Genomic DNA, 17,839 nt, shown 5'->3' with positions numbered 1-17,839 from the left:
GGGGCGCCTCTCTGGGGAGTAGGCGGCGGGGCGGGGCTGGCCACGGGGCGGGGCCTCCCCTCCTCCCGCCCTCCCTCCCCGCCGGCCGGGGCACCGAGCCGGGGTCCTTCACCCGAGTCGCTCCGGTTGTCGGAGGAACGGAGCGTGTTTGGCGGGCAGAAGGGAGCCCGGAGCCCGGGCAGGGCAGGGCAGGCCCGGAGCCGGGCCTGGAGGTGGGGAGCGGGCCCGGCCCTGCCAGCTGCGAAAGCAAGGGCGCGGGGTGCAGCGCCCTGCGCTCCCCGCGAGGAGCCGCTCCCCAAAGCACCGGCAACAGCGAAAAAACCCACAGCGGCAGCCCCCGGCCGGGGCCTCCCTATGGGGAGGCCGGAACAACCCCAGTCAGCAAATTCGGATTTTAAAGAACTTTTAAAACCCATTATTATTTAAAAATAATACTGATACTGACTACTAGAAGGGATTTTTGCTGTAGACAGTGATTTTGAGCCCGCTGAAGCAAAAGTTGCAAAACCTGGCATGTGCCAAGTTTCTGTTTACCCCCTTTTCAGGCAGCTTCCCAGTTCCCAGCTGGGGACCCCCTCCAGCTGGCTCTGTAGGGACCCGTCAGATTTTCAGCAAAGCATCTTAAGACTCCAGACAGCAACATCACTGTAAGAAAATGAATACACGGGCAGGAGGAATAAGAGTTGGATACCCTTATGCTCTGCTTGGCACTGAACAATTCGGGACTTGTTTATCCGGAGCATACGAGCACCAGTCTCTTCTAGCCTGGTTATTGGGACAGCAAGTAATGTTTTGGTTTCAGTCCCTCCTCCCTGAAGAGTCGGTAAATTGAAAGTTGGGTTGCATCCGTTATAGACTATTCCTTTTTTTTTTTTTTTTTACACAATTAGCATTAAAATATTCTATTCCAGCTCTAAAGCAGGGTCAGACTTTGAGGCAGTATCTCCCGCTTTTCCTTCTACAGTCTACTGGTTTAGAACTTGAATTAATAAATTAGGTATTCCATCACTTTCCTCAAGTACTGCACTTTTCAGGCATACGCATTCAACATCAACACTCTTGTGCAGAATCATGTTACTCTGGGAAGAATGTCTTCCTGTATATCACAGTACCAGTCTACCATGCCCATTAGGTTTTCTTCCTAGCTTATAGCAAAACCTTGAATGAAAACTTACTACAAAAATAAACACCATTGTCACAATCAAAATCTATGCAAAAAGATAGCAAAATGCGGATTTATTACATGGCTCCATTACAAATGTATTTACTTGCTCAGCTGAAAATAAATCAGTTGTACTATTGGCAATCTAAATGATTAACACTACGTTAAAAAACAGTTCAACTCGGCAATCACAAGCTACCAATCTCAATATCTGTAGGGATTTTTTCCTAACAAAAATATTCATTTTAAAAAGCCCCGAACCACTTGACACATATCATCACTGACACACACTGAACAGCCATGCCACAACACTGCAGTGCAGCTTTCTAATACAAAGGTAATCAGTCCTCCAGCGCTCAACAGCCCACGCAGCTATGTGCATCCTCTTCTTCAGAGTGGCTATACAGTCCTTTTTCCTTAAAGCACTGGCTCCAAGATGCTGTGTTTATAACATGATGCCTACGTACAACTGCTTCACATAATCGTAGAGCCCAGCACACAGCCTGAAGTGGCCACTACTAGTGGTACGTGCTGTTTATGGTGGTACATGTCAGACATTTGGCTCCCTCACTGTTTACGTCACAGGAATTCAACCATGGGATCTCACTTTTGCTTCTAGCAAATTTTAGTCTTTCCCAGTTAAACATGCCCTCATAAACACATATTTGATAGAGACAGATCAAGGGCTGTGGAAGGAAGCACTATCCAGTGAAAGGGCAAATCAAGAATCACGTGGGAATCTACATGTAATGATAGGTATGTAAATGTACCTGTGCTCACACGAAATGTGGAACACAAACAGGAACCACCAAATAAAAATATTTACAGTAAAAAAACCCCACCATACAGAAATGGGCTATGCTATCACATTTAACATTCTAACACTACAGCCTGAAATAGCAGCTTCAATTTAAGGAAAAAATCTCACCTTTGCAAATTTACAGTTGCTTTAGAGTGCTTTTAAAACAAAGTGGAGGACACCACAAGTCAATTTAATAAGAAGTTATTACCATTTATTCTGATCACAGGCTGGCTAACAATGGATCGAACTGGACCTGAATGTTGTTTCTGTAGGGAGAGATTTGTCATCCAGATGCTTTATCAGCCATATAAATTTAACTGTCTGAAGAAACCAAAGCTCTCTTGATCTGTCTCATCCCATTCCCTCATCCAGCTACTCTGACTCTCTGACTCTCAAGGCAAGCACCTGCCAATTTGCTTCAATGCCGGTCTTTTCATATTCTTGGTGCAGATAATGCATGAGAATGCTAGAGGTGTATGGGACCAGATTACTTCAGCTGAAAGCAGCAGTGAGATTTTCTTCATATATATGAGCTGACTACCTTAGTTACCTTTTGAAATTAGTGAAGAGGAATACCTGTTTCAAGTACATGATGCCTCACATCCCAAAGATGCTTTCTTTAGGAGAAGAATCATGTTTCAGATTACCTGTTTGTTTGTTTTTTTTTTTCCCCCAGTGACTATACAGAGAAACTAGGACAAACAGCTCAGATGCAGGTATCTCAAATATGAAGGAAACAAGTTCCCAGTGAATAGGCCTGATATTTTTAACAAACCACTCAAAAGTATTGAGATTTTTGTTTCCGAGTGCTCATAAACACACACACACACAACCCACATCTCTTAAGTTTAAACCTTAAGTATGAAATCAAGTAACAGGAAAATTCATGTCCATGGCATTGGTCTAAACATGAAAGAAACATACAATTAGGGATCTCCCTTGGGAGTTTTTGGTGAAAAGAGACTGTCGTTCATAGCAGTCATTGTGAATATTTTTCTGAGTCCATTCTGTGCATCGAATCATTCTGTATTTCTCTCTTCAGAACTGTGTTTGAATAAGCAGTCTTTGAAATAAAAAAAAAGTATCCAGGTTTCTTAATTTCACTACAGAATCAAGCAGGCCAGCTGATAAGCAGGAAACTTACTTCTGTAATTAGCAATGGTGGAAAGATAACATGGGGAAAAAGTCCAACATGCTGGAAAGACCAACAATGTTTGTAACAACAGTTACACACAAAACCATTTTTTCTTCACCCTTCTCTCTTCCACACTGTGTGTTCCGTACTATTCCGGGAGTCAGTTATGAGGTACGAAAAAACAAGCAAAAGGTTAACACTATAACTGTATTAATAAAACTGACTGTATTATTTGCACTCTCAAAATATTTCTGAAAATAAAGTAAAAAAATATTTAGGATTCTTGAAAGACTTAAGAAATTTTTTATTAAAAAAGCAGTTTTGTTTGTTGCTTCCTTTGAACCCAATTCTGCCTCAACATTGTGCTCAGACATAAGTGTATTCTTCTTATTACCATCATACAATTGAATTTCTGTAGCACTGAAAATTATATAAAACAAATAAAGCTTCACAAAAATATATACAGGTAGCCAGAAAATTAATCAAGAAGAAATTATGTCCTCTGTATTGTAAACACCATTTTCGAATTCCAGCAAAACATCCAATTTGTTGGCATGTCACTTTCATCTAAGACTCAAGTAGAAGGACAAACTGACTTCCACAAAGGAATTCCTAAAACAACTTTGGTTTATAATGACCTAGAGGGAATTCATACCCCATACATAATATTGATCTAGTGGATTTCTGTAAAGCTGATATGGCAGGCAACAGAGAAAACTATACATGTGAACCCCATGATGAGAATAATAATTTAAACTCAGTATGTCATATTCCAAATATACAGAAAAGACCTGATTATATTAAACACTTTTGTCTTTTGCTATAAACTAGCTCATCCAGCCAGATTCCAACTCTTTTAATAACTCATGATTGAAGTAGCTAAGTGTTCTCTATATCTGAGACATAACAGGCTATGTATGGAAAGCCTTAAAAGTCTGCTGAACGGTGTATCCATTTCAGCATGTTTCAGATAGAAAAGTTGGTACTGACTACACTATGCTGGTTATCAGATATGACTAGCTATACTGGTGCAGCATTCTGCTGGATCAATACAGATACTTACCAAAGAGCATGTTTATATCCTGCAAATACATTCAGAAACTAGTATGTGAAAATTCTGACCTGAAACCAGAGGAAATGGAAACAATTACATCAACTTAGTACCCTATATGAACTAATTAGTCCTGCTGAGAAACGGGCTATATTTGCAGGAGAGGAGCACTGCACTAGCACAAATACATGCCTCTGGTACTTTAACTAAAATCAGTATGGCAATATACTATATAATGTAGGTGTATTAATTCATTCAAAGACAAATCTGTGGACAGCATCACACTGCCACAGCCTTGCTGGCCTGATTTACAGTTAGTCTGGTAAGAATATTAAAGTAGCTGCACTACATGTAGTATCCAAACTAGCATTGTCAGAGGATGCTTTGGTAGCTCTGCAGTATTACGGTGAGCTCTGCTGACACACTTGGTTCTTGAAACAACTGTAATTTCCGAGCAAATTTATAATGTAAAAGTAGCATATTGTAGGTTGAAACAGTATAGATGTAGAATGGTTATGTGGTGGTCAGATGGCAAGGTCACATGATATTCCGGTCCTATGGCAGGCATTCCCGACACTTTACATAGTTCCTCACATAGATGAGTTGTGTATGGAGAACATTACACAACCTCCTATACAATAATCATTGGACAAATTAGGAAAGCTGCAAATACTGCACTGATCAGTTTCTTCTGGGCAGTATGGTCAGAGAGACTAAAGGAATATGAAAAGAGAGGTAAAGTTCATCAGTTTTCCCATCCAATAGCAACCTTCCAATCTTAAAAGAAACAACAGAACCCCAACAAATAAATAGACATGTGTCAACTTCCTGAAGCAGGAATGTAAATATTAGCACAAGACAAACAACTCTGGACAGCCAGAGTTTAAAGTGTATTAAAGCATAGCACATTTTGAAAAGTGAGATTGTATCAATATATACCATCTCTGACTCATCCCACATAAATATGATCAGTTTATGCATTAACAGCTATGCTTATTTAACTGCCACTTCAGCAAACACATGTGCCACAGAAGACAAAGGTGAAGCTGAGTTCCTTCCAGTTAATACATCAACGGCCAAGGTCAGGTCCTCTGCCCAGTTACCTTTTCACAGAAATTCTCTCCTTATTCACCAACAATATAGGAGCTGAAAGGTGTAATCTCGTTAACCAGAAAGCACTCAAATGCCTGACAACACAGGAGTTAGCTCCTGTAGATGCTATACTGTATTTAGACCACTGACCTGACACGGGAGCTAAAACAGTTCTGACTTGTTGCCCAAGCTGTCGATGCTAGATGAGGCTGCCTGTGAGAACAGAAACTCTAGCTGATTCCTTTGTCACCTCACACTTCTTTTCTCTTTGCTGCTTGCTAAAATCTCTGTCTTAATCAAAGCATATTTTCTCCACTCAAGCATACCTGAGCAGTGCACTGGCTGACAAACATTTATGGTCAAATCCTCGTCCTTATTTACTCCTGTACAAATCTGACACTTCACAGGGTGGAGCCAGAAACAAGAACAAGGGCATAACTCAAATTACACAACCAGACTGAATTGCTAGAGAGAATCCATTCTTCCACTGGCTCTGCAGGACTGGCAGAAGAAGGCAGTAATAAAACTGAAGTGGACAGATATTCCTCACACTTGAAAAGATCAGGATTTAAACCGGAAATTGCCCTTCTTTTAAGAATCACTTTCAGAAATAAAACTGCCTTCTGATATTCATCTTGCTACTAAAGAGTCAGATGAAGATATCAAATTACAAGTGAAAGCTGTGAAATTCCATCTGTGTTGCTTTCATATACCTATAAAAATGTTCTAAGGGACTTTAAAAGCAGTTCAAGAGTAAAAATAAAATGATCCCTCAAGCTGAAATGTTAGGATCTGTAGGAGGGCATAGCTGGACATTCAGGTGTGAGGTGCTGGTGGTGGTATTATTTTTGAGAAATAACAACTGAATCCTTTACATGGTCAAAAGTACCCATGTAACATTAATCGTAAACAGCATGCACAGACAACCTGAAAAGAAACATCAGGCACCGCCTTTCTTTTGCAATTGCTCCAGTTTTCTTCTTAAGAGGTTGTAGTTTTCCTTGGTCCCGGGTGCCGTAGGATCAAGCTTCAGAGAGACTTCATAGTGCTTCTTTGCTAAGTCAAGATTTCCCCAGCGATGATAAAGCACAGCTGGAACATCAATAAGGAATTTCATTAGCAATATTGTTGAATAACATGCAATCTTGCCAATCACTTGGAAAACAACATTAAAGCGTTTGTTTCCAGTGAGGGTCTCTCGCTGGCTGGTGGCACAGTAGCTGCTTGTTCTGTTGCCAAATGCAGGAGCAAAGCCTGGGAGCAGAACTGGCATGGGAATGATGAAGGAATGAATTACATTGCAGCCACAAATGGCCCCTCTTATCTGGTGAGCTCATTGAGGGTTACAAGCATTGCATAAATGAACCAATTTGCAGACGCTGAAGTGCCGCTACCTCTGGGCTGGATTGTGCAGCCCTCTTGATCTGTCATATCGTGTGACAGCTTTTCTGGTTTAGTGCCCTGTTCTTCTGGCTGGCAGTTTTTCTAGGAAGTAAAATAGAAATCTGCCCAGCAGGAAGAAGGCTCAAAAGATTGCTTTTTCTTTTTTAAACACAATGAATATGAAGCAAACAAACAATACAGCTGATAAGAGTTAGAAAGGCTCTTACCCAAATTACCATGATAACTGGCAGCATTTGGATTTGCTTTAATTGCCTTGAGGAACAAAGCTTCAGATTCCTGAATAATTTAGAAGAACATGTCAACAGGACAGTCTACTGTTGCAGTATATAACATAATGCTAAATTTACCCACAATTGTAATTAAAAACCATCACAAACTATGCCATATATATATATATATATCTATATCTATATATATCACCATATATATATATATATATATATATTTAAGCCTCTGTGATCCTGTAGCTCAGGTGACTACAGCCTCCAGAAAACAGTAATAATGCTACAAGTAAGTGCCATGCTTTCACACACTGCTGTCATTTTAGCAGAGCTATTAAGTGCTCATGAAGTTTGCAAAGCAGTTTACTTAAAACTGTTTCTTTTTTTTGCATAGTTACAATACTTTCAAACATCACCTACTGACGTTTTCCCTATTTATTCAATCAAGTTAAGGATAATATAATTCAATATGTGAGCAAACTCCTTTTAGACACCTTTTCCTTTAAAATAGTTTTTAGTATTTAAAATGGGGGCATTTCAGTAAGGCCCTTTCAAACAGATTTTTCAGCATGGTTCTCGGTGAAGAGTAGCCGAGTGCCTGTTATTTAAAAAATAAAGCCAACTGAAATATTCCTCAGAAGTTATCTTTTCCATATTCCCACTTGCATTGTGGAAACAGTCCTAAGACTGCTGATAATCTGAGTACTTCTTATAAAACCTGAGTTTCCTCACCAAATATTGAGGGAACAATTTACTGCTAAATTGATTCTCTAATTCAAACATTTTAATTTTTCCAAACTAGCTGCTAATATAGGTACTTTTGTTCCAGAACATATGTCCTACAGAAGTTTAAAAAGATACACCCTCCCAATCCAAATGGAGTGTATTTACTCACTCACATGCAAGTTTAGATACTTTAGAGAGCGATTTTTACATACACCTATATGCTGGGATGTGTTTTGAGGAAAGTTGTCCATTCAGATTCAATGCAAATGAGCTGCAGATAAAATTACCTCAATGTTGTAGACTTCTGTCTGAATGCACATACTTGCTGTCTGAGGTATGTGAGAACAACAGCCTGGGGAAAAGGCCTTTCCTTTGTGCTAAGCTTTTATTACTTATATCCACAAAACACAACACAGGCTCTACTGAAAAATAAAACCTGTCAGCCATATTTTTGATTCCATCATCTTCTCATGTGAAGCATGAAATAAGTCTCTGTAAGGGTCCCTCAGGGGACAAGAAATTTCTGATGTCAAGATTGAGTCACTCAACTTTGGAGTGACTTAAGAACTTCCCAGTATGTCCAAATTCAAAGCCAAACTACATGCTCCTTTCAGAGCATTGCTGAGCACAGCTGAGGCTGCCACTCTCAAGCCAAGAGAGACTGATGTAGAAAGTGTCTTCATCTTCTCAGGCTAAGGAAATTACAAACTCTAGGATTCTCGACAAATCCTTTTGCAGGACATCCTGTTTCAGGAGGAGTACTTGGATAAGAGTGAACAAGGGAACCAGATGTCTGGAAATTTAAGGAATATATGACTGCATGGTGCAAGTTTTAGCATTGCTTTTCCTTGGCATAATCAGCAGCTCCAGCATTCTCATTAAAGTTCCTGGATGCACTGGCCTCTCTGAAACTCATACTATTTAGTGTCTTCATTAATGTTTTGGATGGTGGGACTGAATGCACTTTCAGAAACTTTCCAGGTAGCAGCTAAGAGGAGGGAGTGGTCAATACACTGGAAGGGAGAGCTGCTATCCAGAGGGACCTGGACAGGTGTGATGGTTTGACTCTGGCTAAATGCCAGGTATCCACCAAGTCGCTCTATCACTTCCCCCCCCCCCCCCCCCCTCCTTCCCTTTGTTTTCTCAACAGGGTAAAGAGGGGAAAGAAGATAAACTAACCCTTGTGGGTGAAACAAAAGCAGTTTTAATATAAGCAAAGCAAAGCAAAAGTCCGCGCGCGGAAGCAAAAGCAAACAGATTTATTCTCTACTTCCCATGAAGAGGCGATGTCGGGCCTTCTCAGGAATGAATTAGCAGGAATCACAGAAAGGTTGAGGTTGGAATGGACCCCTGGAGGTCATGTGGTCCAGCCTCCCTGCTCAGAGAGGGCCAGCTGTCCAGGACTATGTCCAGGAATCATCTCAAAGGATGGAGATTCCATAGCCTCTCTGGGCAACCTGTGACAGTGTTTGGTCACAGTCACAGTAAAAAAGCATTTCCTGATGTTCATAGGGAACATCCCTTGTTTTGGTTTTGGCCCATTGCTTCTTGTCCTGTCACTCAGCACCACTAAAAAGAGCCTGGCTCCATCCTCTTTGCACCCTTCCTTCAGGTATTTATATACATTGAGATCCTCCCCCTGAGACTTCGCCAGGCTCGACCTTTCCTCATAGGAGAGATGCTCCAGTTCCTTTGTCACATTTGTGGCCCTTCACTGGACTCTCTCCAGTATGTCCATGGGACTCTCTGGGAACTGGACACAGGACTCCAGGTGTGGCCTTACCAGCAGAGAGGAAGGATCGCCTCCTTCAACCTGCTGACAACACTCCTAACACAAACCAGGATATTATTATTTGTCTTTGCCACAAGGGCACATGGCTGGCTCATGTTCAATCAGTCAGGCAACTACCAAGACCCTTAGGTGCTTTTCTGCCAAGCTGCTTTCCAGCTGGGTGGCCCCCAGCATGTACTATGCCTGTCCTGGGTTTGTTCCTCTCCAGCTGCAAGGCTTTGCACTTCTCCTTGTTAAACTGTGTGAGGTTCTTGCCAGCCCACTTGTCCAGCCTGTCAAGGTCCCCTCTGGATGGCATCATGACTGTCTGGCATAACAGCCACTCCTTCCAGTTTGGTGTCATCTGCAAACTTGCTGAGAGTGCACTCTGCCCCATCATCCAGATCATTAATGAAGATGTTGAACAGGATTGGACTGCAGGAATCTCATGAAGTTCAACAAAAGCAAATGCAAAGTCCTGCATCTGGGATGGGATCACCCCATGCAAAAGTACAGGCTAGGAGGCAACTGTCTAGGAAACAGCTCTACAGAAATGGATCTGGTGGGCTTGGTAGACAGCAAATTGAATAAAAGCCATCAGCATACCCTCACAGCAAAGATGACCAACCACAAATCCTGGGCTGTATTAAGCAGAAGTAACAGCCAGCAGGTCCAGGGAAGTAAACCTTCTCCTTTGTTGGCATGTGCGAGACCACATCAGGGATATGTGTTCAGGTTGGGGCTCTCCATTACAAGAAAGACATGGACATTAGTGAGTCCAGCAGAAAGCCACCAAGATGGGTTGGGGGTTGGAGCACAAGACATACAAGGAGCAGCTGAAAGAACTGGATCTCTTGAACCTTCAGAAGAGAAGATGGAGACCATATTGCTATCTACATCTGAACAGATGATACAAAGAAGATGGAGACAGACTCTTCTCACAAGTCTGTGAGATGGGATGCGACACAGGGGATACAAACTGGCATATGGGAAATTCCAATTAGATAAAAGGAAATAGGTTGTTTTTTTTTTTTTTTTTGCTGTAAGGGTGGTCAAGCACTGGAAGATGCTGTTCAGAGAGGTTTTAGCATCTCCATCCATAGAGGTGTTCAAGATTTAACTGGAGTTGGATGTGGTTTGGGTCAGGGATTGGACTAGATGACCTCTGGATGCCCTTTCCAGTCAAAATTATTCTGTTTTTAACTCAGTCACCTGAGAAACATACTGAGACTCAAACATTTGTCAAGTCTAGTGGTGTTGCAAGATAACCTCCTCTTTTCGTACAACCATCCAAGCCTAAAAATCAACAGTGGATTGACACTTGAAAGCATGTACTAATCAGAAGTCCCCTCAAATGGTATTTTTTTCCACCGTAAATTTTAGTATTTTTTTCTAGTAAGTAAATTTTCCTCACTAGACAGGTTAACAGCAACCGAAGTGAGTGATGTGCTGCCCAGTTAGTTCAGTCTTATGCCTAAAAGTTGCCACCTACATAAAGGAGAAACACCTAATGTATTGACTCATCCTTTCACTGCTGAAGCACGAAGGGACAACATGTGCAATGCCTTCCCAGAAAATTTAATGAAATAGATTCTCAGAGCTGGCTGCCATTACCATACATCTTCAGCTACATGCTGAAAATATTTTTATCACTGCTACTTTGCTCGGCAGCTAGTAGAAGCATACTGGCTGATTAAAGGCTACTTAAGGTGCATCATATTCATATTACTGTAGATATATAGAGTAAATATACATTCCAGTACATCGGTGATACTTCAAATTGCTGTATCTCGCCAAATCTTTAAGTGTTGCCAAGAAACTTGTACACTGCATATATCAAAGACTTTGGGTAAGCACACTGCATTCCATTTGCTGCCAAGGCCACAGCACAAAATTGTAGTCTGGCTTCATTTCAAATACAAAAAATGCTGAATGGTTTCAATTTATTGTACTTTTAACAGAAAAAGCATAGATGTATATATAACAAAAATGCAGCATATGTATTTTCAAAGAACTAAAGATAGCTTGGTTCTTTATCCATTGTGACAAGAACAAGCATTTAAAGGACAACTCTAACTTGTTATAACAGATGTTAATTAAAAACCAAAACAAAACCACCAAAACAGCTCATCCTTTATGTGCTTCTGTTTCTGGAACAATAAATCATTCATGAGTAGATACAAACAGAAATCATAAAGGGTTAGGGTTTTTTTGGTCACTTAGGAAAACCATCGTCTGCTGAATATCAAAGTGGATTTGAAACTGAAGGAGAATATTGTGTGCTTATTGGAAGGAAATCTCTCATAACATAGTAAAACCTTTTTGACTCAGTGTCTTTTAAAATAAGAGATAACAAAAAACCCCCAGAACAAATCTTACTTTATGGCAACAGAGCCAATACAGTAACAATTTTTATACAGACACGTAACAAGTAACCTAATAAATGAAATGCCTGAGGTTATACAACACATCAGACACAGCCAGGTAGCCCTTTGAAAATTACCTCCATCAGCTTGACAATCTCCATCCACTACATGGGCTCCCACTTCTCTGTTTTCACATGGTGAGGGGGTGGACAAGAAATCTGAATTTTCCATGCTTGTTATTGTCATTTAGCATTCTCCCACTTAAAAAACCCTGTATCTCCTCTTTCCAGGCGATGCGAAATACAGCTGCTGAGATCATACCCTTCTGTAGGTGAGTCCACTTTCCAATTCCCTTAATTTGCTCTCTCTGTTAAAAGCCATCAGTTTAAAGTGACTATTTAAGTTTTTTCTCTATGCAAACCTATTACTCCATACTGAACTATTAAAACACTCACTGGCTCCCTGCTTTCTTTCCTGGGCTCCACTGCTCCTTTTGCTTTATTCAGGATGCTGACTTTAAAGCTTAATCTTCCCCTACTATCATTTCTACTTTGTCTCCAACACATTCCCCTGTAGCATAATGACCTTTCAGAGCTAGCAATCAAAACCCTTACCTCCTTTTAAATTTTTTAAATACACTAAGACAGAATTGTTTCTCCTATACCTGGAGAAGTTTTCTAGCTTGTTTTCAAATTATTTTTTTCTACTTATTTCATTACAAATGCTCTTTGTTCTCTCTGTTGCATACTCTTCTTGATGAATAACTCTACAATCCTCTATTCTTTCACAGTCATGACTCACCAAAATAATTCTAGCAATTACCTCCTCCATAATCTCATCCCTTATATATTCTGGATATTAATTTGTATCCTTCTGGAACTTCGTTAAAGTAACCTAAAATACATATTTTACTACAGTCTCAGGTAGAGAGAGAAAAGACTGTACAAAAGAAAACCCAGCCAGTCTACAGAAACAGTAACGGGGTGTCTAACAGCATCACTAAGACAAAAAAAAAGCAAGTGCTGGGTTGTCACAGGTCCTGATTTCACATGCGGACAGGTCATGACTCCACAGCTGATGAGGACTGTAGAAATTTAAGTGGACACAATAATTGGTGGAAAAATTTATCTATTCAGAGCTAAGTTTCACATCATAAAATTTTCTTTGCACATACTGATTGTGTTCCTTCAGTGCTGCTAACATTATCATTATCAAAAAGCCATCAACCCCACCCCCCAAGCCATAGGTAAATGGTGTTTTTCTGAGGAATACCACAAACTTCCTTGATTATTAATTTGTCCCTATCATATACATAAATCGTTGACTATAGAGTCAATTAAAACAACTAAATATATTAACTGTGTATTATTTATTCTGTCAGCTCATACAATTCCTTTTGGAAAACAACTCATTCTCATAATTTCCATTACATTTACTACTTGTAAATATATAAGTAGCTAATGCTGAGGTGCCACTCGCAGGCTGATCCACTGTATCCAAGAGAAAGTTCAATACATTGCTCAATGTATGGACTGTTTCTCATAATATTTGGGGATTACCCATGTATCTCATCCTCAATCTGGGATTAGAAAATCTTGGTATCTCTATTTTAGATAGTGTCTGAGGCAATGAGGCTAAAATTCATATCAGGTAATGGTAAACCTTGCTTTCTTTACATAGTGAAACCACAAGGACTAGTTCCTGAACCAAGGCCTCTAAATCAGAGTAGGCTCTCTCTATTGGCAATAAAGGAATACAAGACCCTAACTGCCCTCTAGTGTGCTTAAGAGCCTATTTCTCTCTGCTGACCACTAACATAGTTTAGGGCAGAAACATTTGTTAACTCAGGAATCTAAAATAAGGTGGGATGAACTTAGACCAGAATCACACAGCAATACTGAGACGGAAATGTGCATTGAAACCTGATTATCTAAGTCATAGTCCACAATGGCCTCCTCGAACAATTTCTACAAAAAACTTACCCTGAGTTTAAACAGGAAAAAACCAAACCAAACCCAAAACCCAACACTCAGAAAGCTCTGGTTACCTACCTTGTATTTTTGTGATTTCCCCAGTACATTTGCCAATGAAAACATAAGGGAATGATCATTAGGTATTAATTCCAGGGCCTCTCTTCCAACTGCTTCTGCTTGAGCTAGATTGCCTGGGAGCCCATGTAGTAGAAAAAGAGAAGGCATCTTTTAACACAGCCTTATTAGTTACTTTTCATGCTGTGAGCATGCATATTGTACAAATAACTGATTACATGCATTTTTAAAGAAAACCAGGTATCACACACAAGTGTAAAATCCTGCAGAATAAGACAACAGAACGCCTCCATTTTGTTTTCAACAGATAACACCTTCAGAAGAACAACAAAGCACAGTTTCAAAAGTTCTGAAGTTTCATCTGTAATACAAACATGCTTGTGCTATGATGGCCTTGCAAATAAGGATCAGAAATTCAGTTTACAGGCTGGATTTCAAGCGATGCTCTAGAACCATTGAGTCAGAAGTTATTCTTATATTTATTAGTGTCTGGGTAGCCAAAGAAGAAGCAGAACTTTTAGATAAATAGAGATAAAGCTTTAAGTTTTGCTAGACACTGAATTATTCATTAAAACATTCAAATAGGCTTATACCTGTGTTATCAAGCAATATAATCATATTGTTCCAAGCCAAACTATGCTCTGGTTTCAGAACTGTAGCATTCCTCCACGCATTCAATGCATCTATATGGCGATTCAAATCTGCATACTAAAAAGAAAGAAAACCCCAGTAATTTCACTCTGACTTCTTTTACTTTCCTATCATGCACTAAAGACACTAAAGGGCTCCTAATGTCTCATTCCATTCTAGTAGAACTTGTTTTTATAGACAAAAATAAGAAATGTAAAAAGAACACTATGGTAGTATGAAAGATAGAGAACTATATACTAATTTTATGCTGCTTTTCTCTGGAAGTCAGGCTCATTTTCAAATATACATGTACCAATAGGATAGGGAAGAAAACCAGCATACAATTTAGAAAACTACACAAGAGAATAAGTAAATATTTAATATAAATATATCCAAGAATCTAAAGGGAATTTTGGGGGGCATAGTTCTACTACCTAAAAATATATTAATGACTGCAAAACAGTCTAATATTGTGAAATGTTTAAATGATATCTTTTCAACAAAAGACCATGATCTCTATTTTTGTTTATATCTCTTTATATGAAAAGTAGGACTACTAAAGGTGGTATGGAAGGAAGTATACAGGAAAGCAATAGGAAAAGCTATCAAAAATGTGAAATTACTCTGAACTACAAATCAAGTGAACCGGAATAACTTATCAGCATTTAACAATACAGCAGTATTATATATATATAAACACACACAGATTCTTGTCATAACTATCATTTATTCAAAAGCACTTACCAACCGCCCTAAATTGTAGTAACAATCTGGATATTTTTTCCTGTGTTTAATTGCAGTCCAGTAGCTTTGCTCTGCCTCCTCAAACCGCCTTAAACTGTTCTGTACTATTCCCAGATTCATCCATGCAGCAGCAAAATCAGGTCTGGGCAAATTGAGGAAAAAAACGAGAACACAATTGAGCATTTGGAGCACAAGGATCCTATTGTATCATTTCTGCTTAGTTGGTGCATGACACTGCTTAGCATTGTTCTAAACATACTGTATTTGTACAGCTAAGGACAGCAACTCCTCTGCTTCTTGGAGCTCATTTCTTTCTTTCAGAATATTTCCAAGGTTGTTCATGGCATGTACGTATTTAGGATTCAACCTAAAATTTAAAATTTAAGAGATGATTATTATGTATGGGACATGTATTACTATATGCAAATTGCTAGCTCTGCAATGCTGCATATCATGAAAATGAATACCTAAGCATTTTCTTCATGTTAAACACAAAAGCAATTTTAGGATAGTTCATTAAAGCAGTAAAATTCCTGATACCTTACAGCTTCTCTGTAGTATTTGATTGCTGCACTTTGATTTCCTTTGTCAGCCAGGTTTTTGCCAACATTGTAGTGCACCTGAAAACACAGATGAACATTATACCAGATGCTACACAGTCAGATATTTTGTGGAGCTAAGTTGCTAAAAATTCTTACTCCAAATAGAAACAGTCAGCACTTGCATCATCCACTGCTGTTTTTTGTTGTAGGTGGGTACTTTAGATTGGACAATATATTAAATGGAGACAGCAAGACAAAATCTGAGGAATAAATTAATAAATCAGCTTACCCGTTCCAGCTATTTAAGAAAGATTATTCACTTCCTGATTTTATTAATGAGGTCACCACACCTTCCACAAGACTCTTTATATGAAGACCTCCTGCTCTTCATTTCATTTATTTGTCAGTTAAGTAAGAGAAGTCTGACTCAAATCAAATCCACAACAGCAGAAGAAACACTACAGCAATGTGTTGATTAAACTTTGCTTTCACTATAGCATAAACTAGAAGAACTAGATATAGCATAAACTAGATAGCATAAACTTTGCTTTCACTATAGCATAAACTAGATAGAAGAAACTCAACATTAACAGAAGAACTAAGCTCTATTTCAAAAACAAACAAAAAATAAAACGAGGAACACACATTTGTGTACATTTTGTGAACTGAACTAAAAAGATCTACCACTGTCTATTAAAACTGATAGCAAAACTATTTAAATAAACTATTAGCATTTGCAGTGGTTTATTTCTTTCTGTCCTGAGAGACAATACGCCTAAAAATGAAGAGCTCCTCCTTATACATAGGTTTCTTAATTTCCCTTCAAGTGAAATTGTAGCTTTAGTTCCTCTTATTATGGTGCTAACGAAAAAGGGAAGAGAAGAAAAACTAAAACATACCAAAAGAACTCCTCAGCCTACCATAAATACGCAGTGATGAAAACCACTCTACAGTGGAGTGTAATATGCAGTAACATCCTGCTCTTAAAACAGTCAGCAAAGGGGTTCCAGGCACAGACTGCCATTTGAGAGGTGCAGGTGACTTTTGCCATACAGCCACATCTCTCTCTTCACTGGCCATGACAGAGAGATGTCAAGATCAGCCCTTAGCTCTACTGCCCCATACCAGGCTGACAATAACTCTGCCCTCTGCTAAGCACAAGGCTGTAACTCTCCTTGATTTCTCCTATGACCCCTACCTGCACAACATGGGGACCAAGTACTTTCTGTACATCAATGGGTGGGAAGAATGTGGCCTTTAGATATGAGGGGCCAGTGTGATGTTTTAAATTTCATGTCCAGCCTTGTGGTTCTTTGTCTTTGACAGATACTGTACATGCCAACCTGGGAGGGAGGATTTTCCTTTCCCGATTAAACATTTAAGAGCAGACATAGCATTTCATTATTATATGATTAAAGATAGGTATTAACTGGAAATGACATATTACATTATGCCCACATGCTCCTTTATCAATCTTTAAGAGGTAATTACTTTACAGTAATAGCTCTAAAAAGAGCATTTCTCAGGGATGCATAACAGCACGGTTATTTGCCTAAATCAGGGCAATTAGGTAAAAATACCCTAGGGTAGAACCTAGCTGATCTCAACGGGTATGTGTTGTTGAAAGTTAACATAACCATGGCACTGTAGCCTAGCCAAATAATTAGCTCTATGTGTTTGTCTGTTCACAATACCTCAACTGGCTTAAGAAGCCAGTATAAAAAAGCAAAAGCACAAGCACTGCATATTCTCCCATGTTAGACATGCATAGTGCTTGAACTGTTATTTAAGTGTTTAAATGTGCACACATTTAAATGAGGAAGAGAGAAGAAATTTGTATTTTCCTGTACAAAAACAAAATTACTGTCAAACAGATTTTTTTTTTCCCCCCTCAAAGCAGCGTAGGAAGAAACTGAAATGTAGTATCATCTTCTAGGAGGTACACCCCCTCAGTTGGAGCACTAGTATTATCAACTATTTTATTCTCTCTTCCTAGCTGCTTATAATCACCTTTTCAGCAAACATGAACATTTGCTGAGAAGGATGGAAGCAAAGCACAGATGTCAAAATTTCTACAGAAACATGCAGATGCTTCTGTTCAATGCCAGCTTCTTTCATCAAAACACTCTTTCCTCTACTACTGAA

At 39.4% G+C, this 17,839-nt stretch overlaps 1 protein-coding gene across 4 annotated transcripts in view; it reads right to left on the bottom strand.

Moving 5' to 3' along the window:
- Positions 1-1,219: 1,219 nt before the first annotated feature.
- TMTC4 (transmembrane O-mannosyltransferase targeting cadherins 4) overlaps positions 1,220-17,839 on the bottom strand; it is a 63,932-nt gene continuing 47,312 nt past the window's right edge. For 2 of the 4 annotated variants that reach the window (XM_074910908.1, XM_074910899.1), the window contains 7 exons: positions 15,693-15,772; positions 15,412-15,519; positions 15,153-15,294; positions 14,372-14,486; positions 13,782-13,894; positions 6,853-6,922; positions 1,220-6,334 (listed from right to left, as the gene is read on the bottom strand). In XM_074910908.1, the coding sequence (XP_074767009.1) occupies positions 6,183-6,334; positions 6,853-6,922; positions 13,782-13,894; positions 14,372-14,486; positions 15,153-15,294; positions 15,412-15,519; positions 15,693-15,772 (780 nt within the window). In that variant the 3' untranslated portion in view covers positions 1,220-6,182. Of the gene's footprint in view, positions 6,335-6,852; positions 6,923-11,074; positions 12,098-12,118; positions 12,815-13,781; positions 13,895-14,371; positions 14,487-15,152; positions 15,295-15,411; positions 15,520-15,692; positions 15,773-17,839 lie in introns of those variants that run through there. The other 2 variants (XM_074910918.1, XM_074910927.1) reach the window with 2 other exon arrangements.

This window comes from Athene noctua, chromosome 1, assembly GCF_965140245.1.
Source record: "Athene noctua chromosome 1, bAthNoc1.hap1.1, whole genome shotgun sequence".
NCBI classification, from domain to species: Eukaryota; Metazoa; Chordata; class Aves; order Strigiformes; family Strigidae; genus Athene; species Athene noctua.
Note: the sequence above shows the minus strand (reverse complement) of the source record. Positions and strands in the feature narration are given on the sequence as shown.